The sequence below is a fragment of the Rhinoderma darwinii genome, chromosome 1 (assembly GCF_050947455.1).
Source record: "Rhinoderma darwinii isolate aRhiDar2 chromosome 1, aRhiDar2.hap1, whole genome shotgun sequence".
In the NCBI taxonomy this organism is placed as follows: Eukaryota; Metazoa; Chordata; class Amphibia; order Anura; family Rhinodermatidae; genus Rhinoderma; species Rhinoderma darwinii.
The window spans coordinates 402,284,688-402,311,430 of NC_134687.1; the positions used below are offsets into that span (position 1 = coordinate 402,284,688).

At 41.1% G+C, this 26,743-nt stretch overlaps 1 protein-coding gene across 1 annotated transcript in view; it reads right to left on the bottom strand.

Annotated features, from left to right (window-relative positions):
• The window catches only part of AUH (AU RNA binding methylglutaconyl-CoA hydratase), a 232,352-nt gene that overhangs the window by 147,558 nt on the left and 58,051 nt on the right, over nucleotides 1-26,743 (bottom strand). The window contains exon 4 of the mRNA XM_075852664.1: nucleotides 15,641-15,727. Coding sequence (XP_075708779.1) covers nucleotides 15,641-15,727 — 87 coding nt within the window. The remainder of the gene's footprint in view (nucleotides 1-15,640; nucleotides 15,728-26,743) is intronic.

The following is a 26,743-nucleotide window of genomic DNA, read 5'->3' on the forward strand; positions in this document are numbered from 1 at the left end:
GGCCTCCATCAAGTCAGTATACTTTTTGTTTTTTGAGGATAGAATAGTGTAGTAGACTACGCTATTTGATTCTGAGAGATCCCACAAAAAACGTATACCGCAAGGTATACATTTTTTGTGTTTTTTTTTTTAAACATAGGAGCCTATAAGTGATGGATGCCACTGTATGGTATTTGACACAGATATTTGTTAAACATATACGTCAGTAAGCTCCAGTGACGCAACTGTCCACGCTATTCCTGAACAATGCCGCATGAAACACCGCCGTCCTCAGAAAGCGCTCTGCCCGGGGGCTCAGGCCCTGGAGAAGATCAGGAGATCAGGAGCTTCCCCAGGGCTGTTGTCCCTGAGTGCTCTGCAAGGGGCTCAGGGCTTTTCAGGTGACATATACTACTGTATGCACATACAGTGAGATACGTTACAGCCTTTCATCAGAGGAATACGTCGGGACTCTTCGACGTATACCTCAGATGGAAGGCAATTAATGCGAAGCGAAGGGGGCCTTTATCAAGAGGATAGTGAATTAAAACGCAAAAAAAACTATGTAAGGATCTGTTCACCATGGCTTCAGTTTTATAACGGAATCATTAAAGTTATGTCAAATCAGTTTTCAGAAGGATATTGGAAAACCCTGATCGAACCGATTGACTTTAAAGTGGTTCCTCTGGGTACAGTCGGAGTTTTGGTATGTCTGGCAGCGCTATTCTTACCAGAATAGCCTGATAGATCCCAGACAAACCACAGAGGCTCTCAAGAAAAAAAAAAAAGAATTACCATGAATTATATTAGTAGACTCCACTTTAAGGAATTAAAATTTGGGCATCCACTACAAAAGGGAGGAAATAGGTTTCCACAAAAAGTGATTATTTAGGCCCCATGCACACGAACGTATTTTTGCGGCAGCAATTCACCCGCGTGTGAATTGCGGCCCCATTAATTTCAATGGGCCCACGCACAAGACCGTGGTTTCCACAGTCCGTGCATTGCACGGGAGCCTGGACCGCAAAAAAGGATAGGACATGTCTTATTACGGCCGCATTTTGCGCTATATGCTCGTTTAAATGAATGCACATGGCAATGTGCACGGGCCGTGATTTGTGGGTGACTGCGGGTGACACTCCGCGGCTGTCCGAGCTGCAAGTCACGGCCCGTGCACACCACTATGGTCGTGTGCAGGAGGCCTTAGGGTTATTAAGTGAAGAGAATAGAATGTACCGTACAATGATTACATTACTCACATTATTAGGGTTTTCCCATCAGACACATTTAGGGCACATTGATTGGGTATTCCATAAATGTGTAATTGTGCTTGGTCCCCATTACCGGCAGAGAGGTTGCCACACATACTGTAAGTAGTCACGTTCCATTAAAGTCTATGGAAGACACAGAAATAGCCCAGTGAGCGCATTCAGCTGTTTCTTTATCTCCCATTTACTGTTAAAGTGGCCACAAATGCACAGAAGCGTGGACAATTATTTGGGATCATTCAGGGTCTCAACCCTACTGATTAAACATTTATAGCATGTCCAATCAATATACCATACGGAGCTGGAACAAGTTAGGTGGAGGTTCTTGTGCAAAAAAAAACTTTGGTTGGGGCCCCCTCCTGAGTAGCAGTGCCATATAACACATGGGTAACTTATGAGGGGAATTAGCATTAAAGTGCCAGCAGATCCCACTGATCTGCTGACAATCTAGTGTGCATGGGGCAGCCGTTCTGTTCCTCAGTGTCTGCTGTTGGGGAAATAAAGTTTATATCGGATTCTACCGTGCCTGATTCTTTCTGGCTGCTGCTTATCATCTCCCTATGGCAATAAACATGCATCAACCAGGGATTTCCTACAGTTAGCAGTGCGGGTCAGAGAACGGATCTTCAACTTTTAGTAATAAATAGTAGTAAAAGATGAATAATCGCCTCTGACTAAAACACATTTTTTTTAGGTACATTTTAAATCAATTAAAAACTCCCATGATTTGCTGCTGTGTAGGACTGTCAGTAACTTGGTGTGAAGGCTCCTGGACAATTGCCCCTTTTGACCTCTATCTAATGCTGCCCTGGTGCTATAAATTAGCGTGTTGGGTAAGCCCCTTTAAGCACAGACTAGACTAGACTACTTTAGATGTGCATTATTGCCATGCTTTTTAAGTAAGGCAACCGTTGTTAGAAATAAAACAATCCGTACAACTACATACTTGGGTTGTGTTCAGCTACAATCTTTGCATTACAACAGTTGTGGGGCAGTCGAACTCCAATAAAAGTGACTGCGGCAACTCTCCAAAAACTTTTTAATTCAGTTTTACTGAAGTAGCTGGAATTACAAGGAAGCTGCAACACTCGACTCAGGTTGCTTGACTGGGCTGCATCTCAGATCACTGCCATAGTGTGTAGCATGGCCAAAAGGTTTCTGATCAATCGGTAATAGATAAATCAAACATCAATGAATGCTTTGGAGTCCAGCACTCAGGGAAAGGACAATAGGGCAGATTTCATGTTTCATAGGCCAGACTTTGTTTTTTGTGCCGATGACATAAGATACAACAGATTTATTAGGAGGCGAATGCCTCTTAAGTCTGTCGCATCTTTCCGCTAACCGTGCATCAGAACGATACATGTGGTGCAGGCACGAAGCACACAACGTCCAACATCGCGTCTTACATCGTATAGGACGCTGCCCAGTGTCAGGACCTAGTATGCGCCACGACCGGATGATGGAACTTGAGTAGATCTGAGGGGGGAGAAAGCGGAGCGATGAGTCTAGTACTTTTTTTTTTCATACATTTTCATTTATTATTTTTGAATATGAGATCATGGTGAGCAGAACAGGGCCTGATAAGGTGCCCGTCTGTCCCCTTATTACACCTCTGTTCAAAATGAAATCTACGTCAGCTAGCTGCCAACGTAGATTTCCGCTGTAATTTACGCCAGTTTTTTATGTAAATTATAATACATTTTTAGGACTGCTGGTGGTCATGCCACTTCTACCCAGCTCCCCACACTTTTTTTTTTTTTTCTGTTAAAAGGAGCGGCCTAAACACCTCAACAAATTTAGACTTTTGAGTCATTTGCTAATTTTCTACGTGAGAAAAGTTGATAAATTCCCTCCTATGTGTTAAACATATTGCTCATTTTCAAGCAGGTGGTCGCTTTGGCTGAAGAGCCACACAGAGAGGGATCTGCTAGGGCTTTAATGTGATTGGAATAGGTGATCAACCCTGGACAAGACGCACTGTGTTCAATGCTTTGCTCATTCCCCGGACAATTAAACCCCATTTTCTGCACTGTATACATTCATATACAGGTAAATACATAAAACAATCTATTCAGGGTACATAGCTTCCCCTTAACTTTGTGATGGTGTAAGAGATATTTCTTCTAGTTGTAGTGGATGCCCCATTTTAGTACTTTTATATGTATTTATCTGGTAAGATGATCACAGCACAAAAAATAAACAAAAAAAACAAACATGCGTTGCCAAAATATGCTCCTGGTAAAAAGAAATGTGGAATGCTCTCTTACAGATGGGAGAAAGCTAAGTAAGCACAAAGCAGCACGCTTGTGAATGTCTGAGCACGGAAGCAAGTCAAGTATGAAGCAGACAAACATGTTATCATCATGTAAAGGAAAAATGCAGATCAGATTTCTCTGGCTCATGAAGCGAGGGCTTTTTCCATATACTTATATTTAGAGTATTGATTAGAACCTCTTGATCTTTTTTTAGTGCAACACAAAACACTCAGCTGTTGATGGTAAGACAAGCAGAACTGCAGCAATGTCAGACATGTGGGCTACTTATCGGCTTTCTTTAGTTTAGCAAATTAATTGGTCTTCCTGTGCCATCTGATATGATAATCTGCGATAGTTAACCACTTCACACTAAGCTACATCAATATCCGAGGCGGTTACTGCTGTGTCGTGAAATGTATACGGATTATCTAAGGAGCGGTCGTCTAGAATAAACAATAGTACTAATTTTGATACTGATTGTCTTTTTGATCTACAGAGGACTCCTGAGCTTTAATACATGGCTTCCTGATACTAAGTAATATTGGCAAGTTCATATGGCTACATCATTTTGTTCTCGCATTCTAAACTGAATAATACTTATGTTGACTTTAATGCATTATGTTCTATATATTGGACAGGTCATAAATTTGGATAACAAATACATGTAGTTTTGCTATAGAACATGGTGGATTTATTTATTACTGCTAACATATTCTACAGCACTGTATGTAGAATACAATTACATTGATCTTCCCAAACAAGGGGAGAACTTAAAAATTACATGTAGACCAAAATGTGGGAAGAAAGAAGTGCTAATTGCAACCATATTTTTTAGGAACTTACTTTTAGGAGGGAAGTCATTACACTTAGTCTAATATATTATACTGCTATAATGAGATATCACACATACACAAAATACTTGTTAGGCCCCATCACATCAAGTTTTTGCTTTCCGTCAGAAGTATACGTCGAGAAGACTATCTTCATACGCCTACGGAATCGCACTGTTTTACTGGAAGAAATAGTGCAGAATGATGTGCTGTTTCTTACAGCATTTATCACCAGAATTGCGATGGAGCCCTTAACAGAGCCCTACGGCGCAGATGTGAACAGAGTGTTAAAAAGTGGTATACCGCATGGTATACTTTTCTTCGTCGAATCCCTCAGAATGGAACAGTGCTATTCCAATCTTCTTAAAAAAAAATAAAAAAAATAAAAAAAAATAGATACTGGCATATACCAGACCGACAGCGCCAAAACGAGCGGAAATCCGCCATTACAAGCAGCGCCATTCTTCTGGACACTCCAGCAACCAGGGTAATCAGTGCCCGACGAAGGTCCTTTGACCGAAACGTTACGTTGCACCAAACCCTTGACACCTATCATAATAATAAAAATTTTCAAGCATTTTGATATTGACGTCTCAGTGTGCCGAATACTTCTTCCATTATACGATTGGGTTGGGACCCTATTCGTGCACCTACCCTGATCTTGTGCATTCCGAACATACCTCAACCAGAGACCAAAAGGACACGGTTTTGGTCTCCGTCGAGCTAATGACCTACGTGTTCGTAGGGAGCTTTCCTGATGTACACAATAAACGTAGGGCACAAACGCTTTGTGGAGGGTGCCTTCTTCTTTAGTATAAGGTGATGAGGTTTTCAGGGAGCAAGACCTTTAACTTGCAGCCCAAGAAAGGGACTAGAGAGATCTTCATATATTCTACTCTAGAAAGGGGAAACACTAAAAGCATAAGAAGCAGCACGAAGTCTAATGCTAAGGATAGTTGCACAAGTCTGTCCATAAGGGCTAGTGCATTGCCACCAATTGCTTCCAAAAAACAGGAGAAGAGGACATCCGAATACCATCCACTTAAGTTTATATTGGGTCAAACACAAGTAATATTTGGCTTTAACTGAAGTCTTTCTCAACCGGATGGTAAGTTAAAAATATATATAATTAAAAAAAAAAATAAATACTTCTTGTGAAACACCTTTAGACCAGGATCGCACGCACGCATGCACGCACACACACCCACCCACCCACCCACGAGGCAGCCTTTGCCTCAGTTTTTCGGGCCGAACACAGGAGTAGATATAAAAGAGAGGAGGCATGTCAGTCTTTCCTTTATACTTTTCCTTCATTTTGTATCCACTTCTGTGTTTGGCTAAAAAAACTGCATTTGTGATTCCATCCATATGAAAATTTGGTAGAAAAATCAAGGGTGTTTAACATTCTACCTCTCTCCATGTTTGGCTGTATATTTGCAAAATGTTAAAAGGGACATATCTTAGAATGACTTGTCTGCACTGCACACAGAACAGTTTGTGTGTGTGTGGGGGGGGGGGGGGTATTCTGCAATCAAAAGCTGGTCATACAATAGATAAAGGTAAAAGCAGTCTAACGCGTAAGAGCGCCTCCCAACCTTCCTCCTATGGCAGATGTAGAGGAAAAGAAGGGTTGAGCAAGTCGGATTTTAACATGCCCGATCCTTTGTTCTCGTGGGAGAAAAGCCAATGCCAGAGGTGTCTAGCAATGGCTTACTCCTCTCTACTCATTTAAATAAACGTGCATGCTCAGTCAAACTAAGCCTGCATGTTTACATTGAAGTCGGAAGAAATAAGCATTATAAGCAAGTGTATGACCACATTAGGTCCCACAGCTTTCACCAAATGTATTGTTTCACACAGTCCACTAGCAGAGGAGAGATGAGCATATACTGTATATAGAATTATAAATGTATTCTTTTTCTGGTCTTTGGATAACATTATTAGATAGTACAGGATCAGGGAGGGGGGGGGGGTATCATGGTAGTATTTCTAGCATTCTGTTTTATTTTGTTTTTCTTTTTAACATTAATAATCCATTAACTAGGTTCATTATAGGGATGATTATACACCAGATTTGACATAAAATTAAAAACATGTAAAGTAGCAATACACATGCTAAAAATGTTACCCATCAACAGCTGTACATTTTTATTTGATGTAACCGCCCAGATAAGTAGTATATTAGCATATTTAGAATACCGACTCTTAGCTCGATCGAACCACACAATATCATTAGCACAATTAGTTAAACTTTTGCATGAACATTATAATAAAAATTGAACGCATCCAGTATTTCCATTTCTACTTTGTCAGGCTTTGAAGAACTTTAATGACTGTGTAAATGAAACTGCCTAACCATAAACAGAAGAAATGAGTTTAGTAATGACGTTTTTGCTGTGGAATAGAACTGGTCTTGATATATCTCTAAATTATTACATAGACAAGAACAGCATATTCACTGAACACGGTGACCCTCACCACACTGCCAAGAAGGACTTTACTTCCCGAGCTTGTTACAGTATGAGAAGATGATGTGGGACATACTGTCAAGTTATCGTAACTCACCCCGAACAAGTCAAGCAAGTAGAAATAATATTTTTATATAACTAATTGTTACAATTAGTCGGCCTGCAAAATGTGTTCTAGTGCTACTCTGCCGGTTATGGTACTGTATGTATGACGGTGTACCAACGTAGCAGTGAAAAACACTGAACACCCATGCATTCCTCTGTAAGAAAAAGAAGCCTTGATAACTGGCTTGGAACTTAACTGGTGAGTCAAGAAATTGCTCAGGGTACCAGGCCACAAAAAAGAAACCTTTCATGTGGACAGTCACTGGCATTATCCTGGTTAGTAAATTTGCTCTCATCCTGACACATATGTGTACAGCGTCTTTTCAATGCGCACATCTGATGTTGACAAGATTGTGCAGATATTTATAGCTCGGCAGAAGACAAACCACAATGGTAGTTCCTGCAACGATGAAAGGAAATACACTTTTCTTTACTGTCCTCGAGTGATGTGTAAGTTGTTTAACTGTTTTCAACATGGACCATAGCTGGGAACTTTTTATACAAGATGATTCTACTGATGATTTAGAGTATAGCCGGTAAATACCAAGGATCATGGGAAATCTTCTTATATTCTTTAACCTTTTATCTCATGTCAGAATTTGTTGTCCCCTTGAAATAAACCTGCCAAAATTTAGCATAGGTGAAATAAACAGACGTATCTGTGAATGGAAAACAAAAGTTCTGGTCCATGGTCATGTGATGGACACACAGGTGCTGGGATCGTTAGAAGCCGTGCACCTGTGTGTCCATCACATGACCATGGACAGAATTTATCTACCGGAAGTAAACAATGAATGTCCCTTCCGAATAACAAGCAGAGATCTTGAAAAACTGTATATCTTTTAATTATGCAAAATATAATAATAATTTGCTGAAACCGAACAACCCCCTTAACCTAAGTCTTTATATTTATGTTCTTATAATTTGGAATGTACTTTGGATATTGACAATTAAAAGAGTACCTTACTTTTTAGGTGACTTTTCAGAATAGGCTGTCATATGTATGTACATGAGGAATAACGCTATTTCTAGCCATTATATGACTTGTGTTCTGCATCTTTAACTAGCCCATAGACAATAATTGTTCGGGCAGTCCGCAAGATTTATAAGCTGTTCTGACCTGTAGCGGCATTTAACTCTATGACACAGCTGACCTCACAGAGCTCTGCCCAGACAGCCATCAGTGTGGTCTCTGGGCACGTGATCATTGTGACAGCCTGTCACTCTATACTTTACCCATCCTCACGGCACCCCCCCCCCCCCCTGGCAGGCTGTCAGGAAGAGAGAACAGTAAGCTATAAAGCACACACACTTTTTTTTTCCCTCCAATAAATATATTTCTTTCTATGTTTCTATCTAACTCTGTAGGTATCTATCTATGTATTTACCTATGTATCCATCTGTGTATCTTTGTATCTATCTCATATATTGATATATAGTATAGTTTTAGGCTGGGGCTACATGGCGACTTTGGCTGCGGCACAGATTGCATGGCCAAAGATTACTATGTCCTGTAGCCTACATGGCAAATAATGACAGTGAATGTGGTCGGTGTAATTTTAACTTGCGATGTAGGCTACCGGACAAAGCGATTTTTGGCTATGGGACCTGTGTCGTGGGATAGATAGATAGATAGATAGATAGATAGATAGATAGATAGATAGATAGATAGATAGATAGATAGATAGATAGATAGATAGATAGATAGATAGATAGATAGGACATATTCTATCTATCTAAATTGCGATTTATTTTTGTGTTATACAAATAAAGTTTATTATTATTTCTACCTACCTATCTCTATCTATATCTTTCATATCATATATATTGATGTATTGCTCAGTTTTAGGCTGGGGCTACACGCGACTTTGGCCGCGACACTGGTCACATGCACAAAAATCACTATGGAATCAGCTTTGGAAAATGTTCTCTCCAAAAGCCAGTTTGTGCACCAATCATTGTAAGCTCCGCCTTGTGCCAAGTGTGCAAGAAATGCGCACACATGTGGTATAGCTGAAGTCGGCAGAAGTTACCAAATATGTATTCAGGTGTGTCTACCCAGTGGCATGCACCAGATGTCAAAAAAATGTCACCTACATTCACATTTTAATTTATTTTCCTTTTACAGTTTTTAAAAAGTAAAATATATCTATTATTTTTTTACACAATGTGGAATTCCAACATGTTCGGAGAAAAACAAGCCCAAATACATGTAGGTTGGAAGAGTAATAGAAGAACAATTTGCTTTTAAATTGGCACTTGACTAAAACTTGAAAATGGGCCTGGTCAGGAAAGGGGGTAATGCCTCTGGTCAGGAAGTGGTTAAGAAGTTTTCCCCTCTGCAGGCTTTCTAATTCTCAGTTTTCTCTGAGCTAGTTGGAGGAGCCTACCTGCTATCATGTCTTCCATACACTGAATATCTATCTAAATACATACACAATATATATATATATATATATATATATATATATATATATAGATAGATATAGGAGAGAAGGATTTTCATCTGCTCTGCGTGCAGTGTATAGAAGCAGCAGCATGTAGGCCATTATACAGCAGTAATGAGCAGTGTAGCTGAAAATCCAGCACTACGGTCAGACAGTAACACTTAACAGAAAGCTGCAGCATGTCTGTCTATTTATTTCTCACTCTGCTCCTCCTCTCCCCTACAGAGTTGTATGGGCAGCAGTGTCTGTATCTGACTCATTCTGCTCCTGCTTCCTCCTCTTGCTCCCCCTCCCCTCTGCATAAACTTGTAGGTAGGCAATGAAGAGACATACCACCACTTCCTGCAGTCTGTCTCCTCTGCACTGTAACCAGGGATGTATTGGACAGCAGATTACAGGAAGGGTGACGCCTAGTGGCAGTAACTTCACACAGAAATTGCATGGATAAAACAGTAAGTAAATTACAAAGTTTTTAGGTTATTAGGTTAGCATAAGTTGTTTGAAAAGCTAGTGTCCACTTATGTCTGAATGCATTGTTGAAGACTTATCAATACCTGTACCGAGGTCTCTCCCCCACGGCAGCGTACGTCAAATTCACCAACAGGGTGTACGGTCTGCTGTTACATTTGCAGTTGTCTTAAAACAATGCCAGGTATAAGAAAACTGTTGTAGATACATGGATACGTCTGCCCCATTGTATATATGAGCACTGCCCTACAGGTTAGCTGCTCAGAGAGAAGACCTGTAGTGATCCCAAAGGGGAAAGTTAGAGGACTCCTATTGTATTATCAGTTTTGCTTTGAAGATTACAAGGATGCTATATACTAGTGAAAAGAAAAGAATAAAGAATAAATGGCATAGTTGCCCACAGAGGCAATCTGATTGCCAACTTCTTTTATTTTCTAAGGGGCTTCAGAAAAATGAGATGTGGAATCTAATTGGCTGCTATGGGCAACCCTCCACATTTCCTCTGACCAGTATTGATAACTCTCCCCATTGTTATTTAACCCCTTAAAGGAACAGTGTCACCAAAATATTTTTTTTTTATATCAGTTTGATGTTAGTGTTTTATTAAAAACGTTTGTATTTACTTGTGTGTTTGTGTGTTACTTTTTTTTATTTTTACACTTTTTCTTCCCTATGGGGGCTGCCATTTTTTTTTCCATTTCTGTATGTGTCGATTAACGACACATACAGACATGGAATACGGCAGCTCCAGTCCCATAGGGAATGCGAACGGGGCCCGTTCCATCCACTATGCTGTACGCTGTCTGTGTGGGAACGGCGCATGCGCCGCTCCCACACAGTCCAATTTGAAATGCGCGCCGTCCGGCGCCATTTTCCTGTGGACCGGAAGTCGCGGCCGGACAGTAAGATTACTACTTCCGGTCGCGGCTTCCGGACTTGTGCACATGGAGCAGCGGCAGCAGACAGAGCGGACGGACCGGAGGGAGCGGCGGCGACTGGAGCAGGTAAGTGATTTTTTATGTATGTTCGTGTTTTACTGTGTGTTTACTAGTGTATGTTAACCTACTACACTGTGTGTTAGCTCAAAAAATGGCGACACAGTGTAGGAGGTTAGACCGTTCAATCCCCTCGTTTCTCCCGGCACTAGCCAGGATAAAGGAGGGGGGGATTCTGAGAGCTCACTAGAGCGAGGGATTTTTTCCCAATTTTGCAGCATAAAGCAATGTGGTTGCTTTACCACATGCAATGCTGCAATTTTGGGAATTGCTCCATCTAGTGACCAGCAATGGGAAATATTATAAATTAGAATCCAATTGAATCCAATTTATAATATTTCCTGACTCGTGAAAAAAATAAAAAAAATTAGAACAATGTTTAATCACCCATACACTAATTGTTTAACTAAAAAAAACAAAACATTTTTCGCTAACAACACATTCCCTTTAATGACCGCCGATTAGCCTTTTCACGGCGGTCATTAATGGGCTTTATTCTACAGCGCCGCTATTCCACGGCGCTGCATTAGAATAAAGTAAACACAGCAGGGAGCCGTGAAATCTCCCTGCTCTCAGCTGCTAGAGGTAGCGGAGGGCTGGGGGCGTCCCTGCTCTGCCGTGTGAGAGCGATATTCGTATCGATCTCACCCGTTTAACCCCTCAGATGCGGTGCACAATAGCGTGCACCGGATCTGAGTGGTTTTGGAGTGAGGGAGGGAGCTCCCTCTCATCCCACCGACACCCGGCGATAAGATCGCCGAGTGTGTGTGTCTCCGATGGCAGCTGGGGGCCTAATAAAGGCCCCCAGGTCTGCCTGTAATGAATGCCTGCTAGATCATGCCGGAGGCATGACCTAGCAGATGCCTGTCCGTTTTAAACGGACAGGCAGTAATACACTGCAATACAAAAGTATTGCAGTGTATTATAAATGCGATCGGATGATCGCATATGAAAGTCCACTAGTGGGACTAGTAAAAAAAAAAAAGTTGAATAAAGTTAATAAAAAAAATGTGAAAATAAAAAAATGAAAAACCCACTTTTTCCCTTTACAAACTGCTTTATTATTAAAAAAACACAATAAAGCAAAAAGGTTACGCATATTTGGTATCGCCGTGTCTTTAACGACCCCGACTATAAAGCTGTTACATTATTTAACCCGCACGGTGAACGCTGTAAAAAATAAAATAAAAAACAATGGAAAAATTGCTGTTTCCTGTTAATCCGGACTTTAAAAAAAATGTGATAAAAAGTGATCAAAAAGTCGAATCTACTCTCAAATGGTACCAATAAAAACTACACGTCGTCCCGCAAAAAACAAGCCCTCATACAACTGCATCGGCGGAACAATAAAATAGTTATAGCTCTTCGAATGTGACGATGGAAAAACTTAAAAAATGGCTTGGTCATTAGGGCCCAGAATGCAAGCAGGGGGAAGGGGTTAAACGGTAACTAAACTTTCAAAAAACTTCTGACATGTCATAGAGACTTGTCAGATGTTTTGATCAGTGGGGGTTCAAGCACGGAGACCCCGCCCCCGAACGCTAAAACGAACCAGCAGACACACTCGGGTGATTGCTTAGCTTCTTATCATCTTTTCTAGGAAAATTGCTCAGCTTTCCAAGCAAAGTCGATCAGAAACAATGCGGCTCAGCGCTCACCCAAGTGCTTCTGCCACTTCGTTTTAGCGATCAGTGGAATTCTCAGTGCTCAGACCCCCACTTTTTGAAAGTTTGGTTACCCTTTAATTAATATGTATATTTTGAAAGACATCACTATTTGTCGCAGGCAAATGAGAAGGGTTGAAGGGTTTCAACGTTAAATCTTTGCAAATCAGAAAGGCAGAATTATATACACTCTTGTAAAACTCCACTTTTGCTCTTGGTTATTTTGTTTTTGATAATCTAAAAATCAGCGATCATAACTAATTTATTAATCTATTAAAAAAGAATGGTGGGAAAAAAGTTGATTAATGTATAATATTTCCCAAAGTGAAGATAGTTTGTAATTATTATAGCTTAAAGAGGCTCTGTCACCAGATTCTCAAATCCCTATCTCCTATTGCATGGGATCGGCGCTGCAATGTAGATAACAGTAACGTGTTTTTTTTTTAAAGAACGTTCATTTTTGGCCAAGTTATGAGCTATTTTATATAATATATGCAAATGAGGTTTGAAATGGACAACTGGGCATTTTTTTTTCGTTATGTCCAACTGGGCGTGTACTGTGTTTTTAACTGGGCGTGTTTACGTGTATGACGCTGACCAATCAGTGACCAGTCAGCATCATACACTCCTCTCCATTGAATTACACAGCAGCGATGTACAGCCGCATACACAGAGATTAACGTTAATCAAGTGTCCTGATAATGAATACACATGAAATCCAGCCTGGACGTCATGTGTATTCAGAATCCTGACACTTCTGACTCTTTTCTTTGAGATTTCTAGCAAGGGAAACAAAATCTCGTTTACCTCTGTAATCTCGCGAGATTTCGCTTCCCTTGCCGGAGTCTCACAGAAAAGATTCAGAAGTGTCAGGATTCTGAATACACATGACGTCCAGGCTGGATGGTCATGTGTATTCATTATCAGGACACTTGACTAACGTTAATCTCTGTTTATGTGGCTGCACATCACTGCTGTGTAAATCAATGGAGATGAGTGTATGATGCTGACTGGTCACTGATTGGTCAGTGTCATACACGTAAACACGCCCAGTTAAAAACACAATACATGCCCAGTTGGACATAACGAAAAAAACACACCCAGTTGTCCATTTCAAACCTCATTTGCATATATATAAAATAGCTCATAACTTGGCCAAAAATGAACGTTTTAAAAAAAAAAAAAAACGTTACTGTTATCTACATTGCAGCGCCGATCCCATGCAATAGGAGATAGGGATTTGAGAATCTGGTGAGAGCCTCTTTAACCCCTTCCCGTCTGAAATTTTTTTGGGGAAAAAAAAAAAAATTCTTTGTGGGGTGCAATAGGAAAAAACAGCAATTCCTAATTTTTGGGGGGGGTTTTGTTTTTACGCCGTTTACTGTGCCGTGGAAAACTTTATTCTGCGGGTCAATACGATTACAGCAATAACAAATTTATATACTTTTTTTTATGTTTTACTACTTTTACAAGGAAAAAACTGATTGTTTTGCAGACATATTCTGAGAGCCATAACTTTTTTTTTTTCCCCATCGATTGAGCGGTAGGAGGGCTTATTTTTTTGCGTAGGTTCTATGGTACTATTTTGGGGTATATGAGACTTTTTTTGTCACTTTTTATTCCATTTTTGTGTTCGATAAAGCGAGCAAAAAACATAGTTTTAATTTTTTATGGCATTTACCGTGCAGGCTAAATAATTATATATTGTAATAGTTCGGACTTTTATGGACGTGGCAAACTTATTATTATTATTTTTTCATTGTGCTTGAGGAAAAAGTTTTTTGAATATATATATATAAAAAAAAAAATACGTTATTTTACCGTAATTAACTTTTTTTGTTACTAGTCACATGTGAACGTTGGATCGCTTGCATGATATACTACAATACTAATGTATTGCAGTATATCGTTCTACGGACAGTCTTCTATGAAGCTCTGCCAGAAGCAGGGCTTCATAGGAGTACAAAGATGGCAGACTTGGGGGTCTTTACTAGGCCCCCAGGCAGCCATAACAACTATCTACACCCCGCGATCGCGATGCGGGTGGGTCCGAAGGCACATTGGAGGGAGCTGCCTCCCTTATTTTAAGGGCTCAGATGCCATGGTTACTGTTGACCGTGGCATCTAAGGGGTTAAACGAGCGATATCGCGCTCAAGCGGGATCCTGTTCAGTACACTAAAGCAGGGGTGGGGAACGTCCGGCTCGCGGGATCATTTGGTCCGGCCCGACCTTACTCTCACCGCCGCTGCCGCCGTGATTCGGCCCTACTCACTCACATTCAGGAGCCAAGTATGGCAGCGGCAGTCTGAGTGAGGTCGGTGCGTGCCGGCCCAAGAGTGGATCAGTGCGGTCACCTGACCTGAGTCAGTGACGTGAGGTCAGATGACCGGACTGGTCCACTCCCGGTTGGTCAGTGGCACAGCTATAGGGGTAGCAACTGCGACCAGGCCCCTAAGCCTGGGGGGTCCACAGGGCCCCCGTTGCCACACAGTGCTGACCGCGCTGGTCTCGCTTGTAACTGAATCTGCGTCCGCGTCGTGCCTGTCTGCAGTGAGTCACTCACAGCACAGTGCAGAGGAAGAGACGGATCCTCCACCCGTCGTGGGAACGGGTATAGGTAGTAATGTTCTTGTTTTTCTATTAGGTACATACCTATGGGGGCATTATACCGGGTATAGGAGGGGGGGGCTCATATGGTAGCTGCTGAGGGGGCATATGGGTATACTGGGTATGGGACAGCTAAGGGGGACATTAGTCTGTGTGTGACAGCTATGGGGGTATTATACTTTATGGGATAGCTATGGGGGGGCATTATACTGTATGGGACAGCTATGGGGGGCATTATACTGTGTGGGGGGCATTATACTGTATGGGTGACATACTGTACGGGGCAGCTATGGGGGGCATTATACTGTATGGGGGCATTATACGGTATGTGGCAGCTATGGGTGGCAATATACTGTGGGGGAAGCTATAGGGGCATTATACTGTGGGGCATTATACTGTGGTGGTCAGCTATGGGGGGCATTATACTGTGTATATATATGGTGGATGGCGGGAAGGGGTTAAGAGCACTTTAACTCAAAGTTAAAATGATTATACCAATTTTCTATAAACACAATGTAGATAATACAAAAGTAACGTGAAAGATACTCACCAAATTCATTCATCAATGCTCTAGCCTTTGAAACAAATGGTCCCACTTCACTTGGGTGCATTTTTGCCCTTTCCTTTAAATCTGCCCCTATAAAAAAAAAAACACAGTACATTAACAATGAAAACGCATTCTCCCACAGGAAACAATAAGGTACGAAAATGTTAAATAATTTCTCTACTGGTGACTGATAAAAAAATACAAATGCACACAAACCAAATATACGGAGCAAAAATAAATATCTGAAAGTTAATATGCACCTTTTAAAACCACACCATTTTAGGTTCAAAATCCTGTGCCGATAGATTTCATAATATATCTTTATAAGGGTTAAAGCTCCGTTTCTCTGTTACAGAGCAACAAATCATCTGCTGCCAGTTACACAACCATAGAGTTACATGATACAATTCTAGCTACTTGAAGCCATTACTAGGGGGAGCTTAGGAATTTATTATTGAGTTCAATGTATAAATCAGTATGCAGTAAGCTTGCTTTTATTATTTAAAGGGGCTTCCTACTCTCTCTCAAAAAAAAAAAAAAAAACCTTCAAAAATGGTCTATTATACATATAGAACTAAATGGTAACTATGAATTTAACAAACTTTAATAAATCAGTACAAGAGAATATAAGAAACTTTGTAGTACATCTTATTAACCCCTTCCCGACCACCCCACGTAGATTAACGGGCTGTAGAGCTGGTCCTTATGCCTGCAGCCCGTTAATCCACGTGTGCTCCTAACAGAGCACACAGGCGCTCCCCGCAGCCCGGCATCTCCCAGTACGGGCTGCTATTAGGAGCCTTAGTACTGGGGGAAAACATTGGGTCTGATCACAGCGGTGATCTGAACCGATTAACCCCTTAAATGCGGCAGTCAATAGCGACCACCGCATTTAAGTTGTTACAACAACGATTGCAGTCTGCCATCTATGGAAGGTGATCAGAGGCAGGACCCAATATGGCCACTGTCAGTGTGAAACTGACAGGTATAATACCCTGCGACACATATTGCAGGGTATTATAACAACGATCCAACAATTGGATCTTCAAGTCCCCAGTGGGACTAAGAAAAAAAAAGTAAAAAAAAGTTCCAATAAAATTTACAAAAGTAAAAAACTGTTTGTTCTGCAAAAAACAAGCCCTCACACAGCTTTCTTGATGGAAAAATAAAAAAATTGTGGCTCTTAGAATATGGCGACACAAAAACGAAATAATGTTTTTAAAACCGTGATTTGATCGTGCAAACACCGTAAAATATAAAAAAACCTATATTTATATGGTATCGCCGTAATCACATCGATCTGCAGAATAAATGAAATATGTAATTTATAGCGCACGGTGAACGCCGTAAAAAAAGAGAATAAAAAACAATAGACTTTTCACAGTCTAATTTCACTAAAATCAGCAAAAAACCTATGGGATCAAAATGCTCACTATACCCGTACATAAATTATTTTTGGGGCTGTAGTTTGCCAAATCAGGTCACATCTGGGGGATGTCCACCGATTTGGTCCCGCAGGTCCCGTTATTTATCCCGCGCAGTGAACGCCATAAAAGAAAAATCGACACAAGATTTTGAACCTAAAATTGTGTCGTTTTAAAAGGTGCATATTAATAAAAAACAATAGACATTTTTACGGACGAATTCCACTAAATTCAGCAAAAAACCTGTGGGATTAAAATACTCACTATACCCCTTGATAAATTCCTTGAGGGGTGTAGTTTGCCAAATGGTGTCTTTTTGGGAGTGTTTCCACTATTTTGGCCCCACAAGACCTCTTCAAACCTGACATGGTGCCTAAAATATATTCTAATAAAAAGGAGGCCCCAAAATCCACTAGGTGCTCCTTTGCTTCTGGGGCTTGTGTTTCAGTCCAGTAGCACACTAGGGCTATGTGGGATATTTATAAAAACTGCAGAATCTGGGCAATAAATATTGAGTTGTGTTTCTCTGGTAAAAAAAACCTTTTGTGTTACAGGAAAAAATGGATTTTCTGACAAAAAAACTTTGAGGGGTGAAGTTTTTAAAATTGGGTGACTTATGGGGGTTTCTAATATATATAAGGCCCTCAAAGCCACTTCAGAACTGAACTGGTCGCTATAAAAATAGGTTTTGTAAATTTCCTTGAAAATGTGAGAAATTGCTGCTAAAGTTCTAAGCCTTGTAACGTCCTAGAAAAAAAAAAAGGATGTTCAAAAAACTATGCCAACATAAAGTGGACATATGTGAAATGTTAATTAGTAACTATTTTGTGTGGTATTGCTATCTGTTTTACAAGCAGAAACATTTGAATTTAGAAAAATGCAAATTTTTGCAAATTTTCTCTAAAGTTTGGTGTTTTTCACAAACAAATACTGAACTTATTGATCAAATTTTTCCACTAACAAAGTACAGTATGTCACGAGAAAATCTCTTGGATAGATAAAAGCATTCCCAAGTTATTACCACATAAAGTGACATGTCAGATTTGAAAAAAATCGGCTGCATCATCAAGGCTCAGTCCTGAACTGATCATTCACGCTCAATTCACTGCTAATATCCGACGAGATGGATTATAAATTCACAGAGATCAGGTTACATGCTGCCCATAGAAGTCTATGAAGAGGTGAGCGAGAGAGGCAGAGAGACACATAGGGATGCTGCTGCAGTTTCCAGTGTGTATTCCATCTCACCCAAGTGCTGGGTTCATAGATAAACTGCTCAGTACTGCTGTAAAATGTCTGCTTTGCTGCCGTTCCTGAGGGTGTACTATAGAGACAGGGGAGAAAGATCTCCTCTTTTTTTCTGTGTGCAGTGTATGGGAGACATAATGGCAGCTAGAATCCACCCCCTCTGGAGCAGAACTCAGGGAAATCTGACAATTAGTGTAATGCCGGGGTAGGGAGACAGAAAGGTGAGCCCTAATCTATCCGCCACTCAGTCCCTGCCTACTTGCAACGGCCCGTCCTAGGCGACGGCGTACAACTGGGCGACTGTCCCTACTCTCACTATGTGCACGACAGACAGACAGACAAGGGTACAAAGAAGCTAAGGGAAAAGGGGCAGATGCCCACGGCAACACCGTGAGCTACAAGAGTAGTGAACGAGCCGAGTCAAACCAGGAGTGTACGAGGTACCAAACGCAGAGCAAGAGAGTAGTCAGTAAAGCCAGGGTCAATATGAAGCAGAGGACAAATAGTACAAGCAGCAGCAGCAGAGCCAGGAAACAAGCAGAATCACAGGCAAAGGAGAAGCAGGAAATGAAGGTATAAATAGACAGAGGGCGGGAGCTAGCTCCGTCTGGCCAGGCTGTGATAGCCTCTCCCACTCCTCAGCCTCCCAGCCTGAGTGGTAGAAGAAGGAGTCACTCTATCAGACTTAGGAGCAGGTGCAGACTGAGTAACCACGGGCGTAGACACAGAAGCGGTGTCTGGCAGATCCTTTACAATTAGATAGAAAGGTGGCAGAGGGGAAAACTAGTGATAAATATAATGGTAAGGAACAGTGTTACTCCTCATGTACACACTAGACAGCTTATACTGAAAAGTCTCCTGAAATGACAGGTACGCTTTAACCCCTTCCCGCTCCTGGACGTACTATTAGGTCATGGTAGCTGTATCGTTCGCGCTCCATGATCTAATAGTAAGTCACGGGAGTAATGGCCATTTCGGCTGTCTTCCCCGGCACATGCAGGAGCTGTGACAGCTGCTGTCTCGTACAGTAGTTGCCGCAGCTCCTACAGCGGGGACCAATCGCTGTGTCCCCGTAGATTAACCCCTTAAAAGCCGCGCTCAATAGCGATCGCAGCTTTTTAGGGGTTAAACCACCATCGACGGCCCGCTACACGATAGCAGCCGGCGATGGTGGCTATGGCAACCGGACGCCTAACAATGGTGTCCGGCTATGCCATCTACGGAAGCCTAGTGGGTCCTGACAAAGTCAGGACCCACTATGCTTGCTGTCAGTGACTAGCGGACAGCTCCAGTACACTGCACTACGCATGTAGTCCAGTGTATTAGAATAGCGATCAGGGCCTCCTGCCGTCAAGTCCCCTAGTGGGACAAAGCAATAAAGTAAAAAAAGTTGTGTAAAAATAAGAAAATAATTTTTCAAAGTAATAAAAGTAAAAATCCCCCTTTTTCCCTCCCTTATCAGTCCTTTATTATTAATAAAAATATATAAACAAATATGTCCGTAACGGCCTGAACTACAAAATTATTTCGTTATTTATACCGCGCGGTGAACGCCATAAAAGAAAAAATCGGCAATAAACCATACCAGAATCACAATTTTTTTGTCACTTCACCTCCCAAAAAATTGAATAAAACGAGATCAAAAAGTCACATGTACCTAAAAATGGTAATGATCAAAACTACAGTTCGTTATGCAAAAAACAAGTGCTCGCACGGCTTTCTTGATGGAAAAATAAAAAAGTTCTGGCTCTTAGAATAAGGTAACGCAAAAAGTATTTTATTGTGCAAACGCTATAAGACATAAAGACAACCATAAACATATGGTATCACCGTATTCGTATCGCCCCGCAGAATAAAGTGAATATGTAATTTATAGCGGACGGTGAACGCTGTAAAAAAAATAGACTAAAAAACAAATAGTAGAATTGCTGTTTTTTAGTCACCATGCCACCTAAAAATAGAATAAAAACTGATCAAAAAGTCGCATGCACCCGAAGAAAACTACAATGGATTCCTCAAGGGGTCTGGTTTCCAAAATAGGGTCACTTTTGGGGGGTTTCCACTGTTTTGGCATCACAAGACCTCTTCAAACCGGACATGGTGCCTAATAAAAAGGAGGCCTCAAAATCCTCTAGGTGGTCCCTTGCTTCGGAGACCGGTGCTTCAGTCCATTAGCACACTAGGGGATATTTGGGATATTTCTCAAAACTGAAGAACCTGGGCAATAAGTATTGAGTTGCGTTTCTCTGGTAAAACCTTCTGAAAAAAAATTTAATAAAAAGACAAAAAAAAATAATAAATATGTCAATTTCATCTCTACTTTGCTCTAAATTCCTGTGAAACACCTAAAGGGTTAATAAACTTTCTAAATGCTGCTGTGAATACTTTGAGGGGTCTAGTTTCTAAAATGGGGTGTTTGATTGGGGTGTCTAATATATGGGCCCCTCAAAACAACTTCAGAACTGTACTGGAACCTAAAAATAAATAAATTAGGCAATACGTCGCTTCTTACATTATACTGATAATGAGCCGTGCCCACCCTGAGATGACCCCAGTTTTGACCGTTTGTATAAACGGAGACCCCTATTAGGCCATTTCAGTGCCCAGTTTGCCCAAGAATACACCCCCAAGAATTGTATTTCTATTGAGTCGTCCTTGGTAGATTTTAAAGGGAGGCTTCAATTCCGCCAGTACCTGCAGAGTAAGAGGGCAAGGTATGGCATAAAGATGTATAAGCTGTGCGAGAGTGCATCAGGGTATATCTACAAATTTAGGATGTATGACGGTAAGGACACCAGTATTCAGCTCCCAGAATGCCCCCCCTTACTGGGAGTTAATTCAAAAATTGTAGCAGCAACATATTGTGTGTCACGTACAAGACAAGAGAGATGTCCTTGTATTGACAACAATACATGGGCACACCAGTACCCATGTACCAGTACGAGGTACCAGTACAGAGACCCCAAAACCAGACTGCATCCTGGACTACAATAGGTACATGGGAGGGGTGGACTTGTCAGATCAAGTACTGAAGCCCTACAGCGCCATGCGATGTGGTATTAGAAGATGGCCATGCACATCATACAGATGGCTTTGTACAATGCGTACGTGCTACATCGATGTACAGGCCAGAGGGGAACTTTCCTGGAATTTCAAGAGGTGGTTATCAAGAACCTAATCTTTAGGGACCAAAAAGGGGGCACCCAGTACTTCTGGAGGCGAGGCCACATGCATCGTACCAGGGCAACACTTTCCAGAAAAAGGTCCCCAAACTGGCAAGAAGGGAAAAAAAGTCAAAAGAGGTGCAAAGTCTGCTATAAGAGGGGGATAAGGGAGGACACAATATATCAATGTGACACGTGTCCCGAATAACCAGAGCTCTGTATGATAGTGTTTTAAAATGTATCATAGATCCATTCGATTTTTAATCTACCCTGACGCACTCCGCACAGCTTATCCTCCTCATCTTTCCCTTCTGAGCCCTGCTGTGTGCCCAGGCAGCAGATAATAGCCACATGTAGGGTATTGCCGTACCCGGGATGTATGGGGTGTATATCTCCGGTGGCGCATGCTGGGCACAATATATTGGACACTGAAATGGCATATATGTATAGAAAATTGCACAAATCACACTCTGCAACATCTGCTGCGCATTTACACTTTTACACAATACCTGTATGATCAAAATGCTCACTATACCTCTAGATGAATGCCTTAAGGGGTGTAGATTTTAAAATGGGGTCACTTCTTGGTGGTTTCAACTGTACTGGTACCTCAGGGGCTTCTGCATTCACGACTTAGCACCAGAAAAGCTCCAGTAGGCCAAATGGTGGTCCTTCCCTTCTAAGCCCTGCCGTGTGCCCAGGCAGCAGATAACAGCTACATCTAGAGTAGTGCCGTACCCAGGAGAACCCACATTACAATTTATAGGGTGTATATTTCCGGTGGCGCATGCTGGGCACAATATATTGGACACTGAAATGGCATACATATAGAAAATTGCAAATCTCACACTGCACCATCTGCTGCACATTACCTTTTAGACAATACCTGTGGGATCAAAATGCTCACTACACCTCTAGATGAATGCCTTAAGAGGTGTAGTTTCCAAAATGGGGTCACTTCTGGTGGGTTTCCATTGCTTTGATACCTCTGGTGCTCTGCAAATGCGACATGGCACCCGAAAACCAATCCAGCAAAATCTGGACTCCAAAGAATACATAGCGCTCCTTTCCTTCTGAGCCCTCCCATGGGCCCAAACGGCAGTTTATCACCACAAATGGGGTATTGCCACACTCAGGACAAATTGGGAAACAAAATGGGGTGTTTTATTTCTTGTGAAAATAAGAAATTTTAAGCCAAAACTACATATTATTGGAAAAAATATATATTTTTTTTAATTCACAGCCCAATTCAAATAAGTTCTGTTAAAAAACTGTGGCGTCTAAATGGTCACAACACCTATAAATTAATTCCTTGAGGGGTGTAGTTTCCAAAATGGGGTCACTTTTGTGGTATTCCTACTGTTTTGGCACCTCAACACCTCTTCAAACCTGGCATGCTGTCTAAAATATATTCTAATAAAAAAAGAGGCCCCAAAATGCACTAGGTGCTTCCTTGCTTCTGGGGCTTGTGTTTTAGTCCACGAGCACAATAGAGCCACATGGGGGACATTTCTAAAAACTGCAGAATCTGGACAATACATATTTAGTAGTGTTTCTCGGGTAAAACCTTCTGTGTTACAGAAAAAAAATGGAATTAAATTGAAATTCAGCAAGAAAAGTGAAATTTGCAAATTTGAAATGCCTAAAGTGTTAAAAAAAAAAAACTTTCTAAATGCTGTTTTGAATACTTTGAGGGGTCTAGTTTTTAAAATGGGGTGTTTTATGGGGGTTTCCAATACATAAGCCCCTCAAAGCCACTTCAGAACTGAATAGGTACCTTAGAAAAAGGCTTGAAATTTTCTTAAAAATATGAGAAATTGCTGTTTATGTTCTAAGCCGTGTAACATCCAAGAAAAATAAAAGAATGTTCAAAAAATTATGCCAATCTAAAGTAGACCTACGGGAAATGTGAACTAGTAACTATTTTGGGTGGTATAACCATCTCATTTAAATTCAGAAAAATGCTATTTTTTCAAAATTTTCTCTACATTTTGCAGTTTTTCACAAATAAACACTGAATATATTGAACAAATTTCACCACTAACATAAAGCCCAATGTGTCACGAGAAAACAAATCTCAGAATCGCTTGGATAAGTTTAAGCATTCCGAAGTTATTAACACATAAAGTTAAATATGTCAGATTTAAAAATGGGCTCTGAGCCTTAAAGAGGCTCTGTCACCACATTATAAGTGCCCTATCTCCTACATAAGGAGATCGGTGCTATAATGTAGCTGACAGCAGTGCTTTTTATTTAAAAAAAACGAGCTATTTTCAGCATGTTATTAGCGATTTTAACTTTATGCTAATGAGTTTCTCAATGGACAACTGGGCGTGTTTTACTATTGACCAAGTGGGCGTTGTACAGAGGAGTGTATGACGCTGACCAATCAGTGTCATATACTTCTCTCCATTCATTTCCTCAACACATAGGGATCCTTTTAGATCGCTATGTGCTGTCTTATACCAACACACTAAGGATACTGAAGTGCTTAGACAATGAATAGATATTCCACGGGATGACTATTCACAATCCCGGCACTTCATTAATGTTTCTGTGGTAGTTACAGCAGAGCGAGCATAATCTCGTTGTAACCTGTCATTTACAGCGTAATCTCGCGGGATTACGCTTGCTCTGCTGTAACAACCACAGAAACATTAACGAAGTGCACAGATTGTGAATAGACATCCCGTGGAATATTTATTCACTGTCTAAGCACTTCAGTATCGTTAGTGTGTTAGTATAAGACGGCACATAGCGATCTAAAAGGATCCCTATGCGCTGACTAAATGAATGGAGAGAACTGTATGACACTGATTGGTCACTGTCATACACTCCTCTGTACAACGCCCACTTGGTCAATAGCAAAACACACCCAGTTGTCCATTGAGAAACTCATTAGCATAAAGCTAAAATCGCTAATAACATGGTGAAAATAGATCGGTTTTTTTAACCTCTTCCCGCTCCTGGACGTACTTTTAGGTCATGGTAGCTGTCACGGCCGTAATGGCCATTTCGGCCGTCTTACCGACACATACAGGAGCTGTGACAGCTGCTGTCTCGTACAGCAATTGCCGCAGCTCCTACAGCGGGGACCGATCGCTGTGTCCCTGCTGATTAACCCCTTAAAAGCCGCGTTCAATAGAGATCGTGGCTTTTTAGGGGTTAAGCTAACATCGCCGGCCTGCTACACGATAGCGGCCGGCGATGGTAACTATGGCAACAGGACACCTAACAATGGCGTCCGGCTATGCCATTGACGGAAGCCTAGTGGGTCCTGACAAAGTCAGGACCCACTATGCTTGCTGTCAGTGTGTAGCGGACAGCTCTAATACACTGCACTACGCATGTAGTGCAGTGCATTAGAATAGCAATCAAGGCCTCCTGCCCTCAAGTTCCCTAGTGGCATAAAGTAAAAAAGTGAAAAAAAAAAAAAAGTGAAAAAAGTTGTGTAAAAATGAAAGTTTTAAAAGTGCTAAAAGTAAAAATCCCCCTTTCTCCCTCATCAGTCCTTTATTATTAATAAAAATATATAAACAAATAAACGATACATAATTGGTATCGCCACGTCCGTAACGGCCTGAACTACAAAATTATTTCGTTATTTATCCCGCATGGTGTATGCCTATAAAAGAAAATAATAATAAACCGTACCAGAATCACAATTTTTTTTGTCAGTTCACCTCCCAAAAAATGGAATAAAGAGAGATGAAAAAGTCGCATGTACCTAAAAATGGTACTGATCGAAACTACAGTTCGTTACGCAAAAAACAAGTCATTGCGCGGCTTTCTTGATGGAAAAATAAAAAAATTCTGGCTCTTAGAATAAGGTAACACAAAAAGTAAATGATTTTTTACAAAACGTATTTTATTGTGCAAACGCCATAAGACATAAAAAAAAACTATAAACATCTGGTATCGCCGTAATCGTATCGCCCCGCAGAATAAAGTGAATATGTCATTTATAGCGCACGGTGAACGCTGTAAAAAAAATTAAATAAAAACCAATAGTAGAATTGCTGTTTTTTAGTCACCACGCCACTTAAAAATAGAATAAAAACTGATCAAAAAGTCGCATGCACCCCAAGAAAACTACAAAGAATTCCTCAAGGGGTCTAGTTTCCAAAATGGGGTCACTTTTGGGGGGTTTCCACTGTTTTGGCACCACAAGACCTCTTCAAACCGCACATGGTGCCTAATAAAAAGGAGGCCTCATAATCCTCTAGGTGCGCCTTTGCTTCGGAGGCCGGTGTTTCAGTCCATTACCGCACTAGGGCCACATGTGGGATATTTCTCAAAACTGCAGAATCTGGGCAATAAATATTGATTGCGTTTCTCTGGTAAAACCGTCTGTTTTACAGAAAAAAAATTTAATAAAAAGGATTTTCTGACAAAAAAAAAATAAAAATGTAAATTTCACCTCTACTTTGCTCTAAATTCCTGTGAAACACCTAAAGGGTTCATAAACATTCAATAAATTAGGCAATACTTCACTTCTTACATTATACTGATAATGAGCAGTGCCCACCCCGAGATGACCCCAGTTTTGACCGTTTTTATAAACGGACACCCCTATTAGACCGCTTCAGTGCCCAGTTTTCCCAAGCATACACCCCCGAGAAGTGTATTTCTATTGATGAGTCCTTATGTTGTGGATTAGAAGTAGGTTTGTGACTCCACTTCCTCTTTTACAACGGCGCTTGCATCCAGGAATACACCCTAACCATATATATATATATATATATATACACATAGAGAGAGAGAGAGAGAGAGAGAGAGAGAGAACCAATGTATGAGTACCACGCACAGCCAAAAGTCCGAAGGAAAGCCCCTTTTTGTAGCAGCATATAAGCTTGAGTGTAATGCATAATAAATTATATTTACTTTGACCCTACCCTTGGCGTCCGTGTATTTTCTTCCGTGTGCACGCTAAAATTGAACCTACTGAATTTGGACCAGGCAGTCAACTGACGGGTATACCTGAGTATACATCCATAACACTTGGTACATTTTAAAGGGAAGCTTCAATTCCACCAGTACCTCCGAGTAAGAGGGCAAGGTATGGCGTGAAGATGTATAAGCTGTGCGAGAGTGCATCAGGGTATACCTACAAATTTAGGATATAAGGGAAGGACACCAGTATTCAGACCCCAGAATGCCCCCCCCCCCCTTACTGGGAGTTAATGCAAAAATTGTGTGGGATTTGGTGCACGCACTTCTGGACAAGAGTTACCACCTCTACCTCGATCATTTGTAAACCAGCGTCCCAC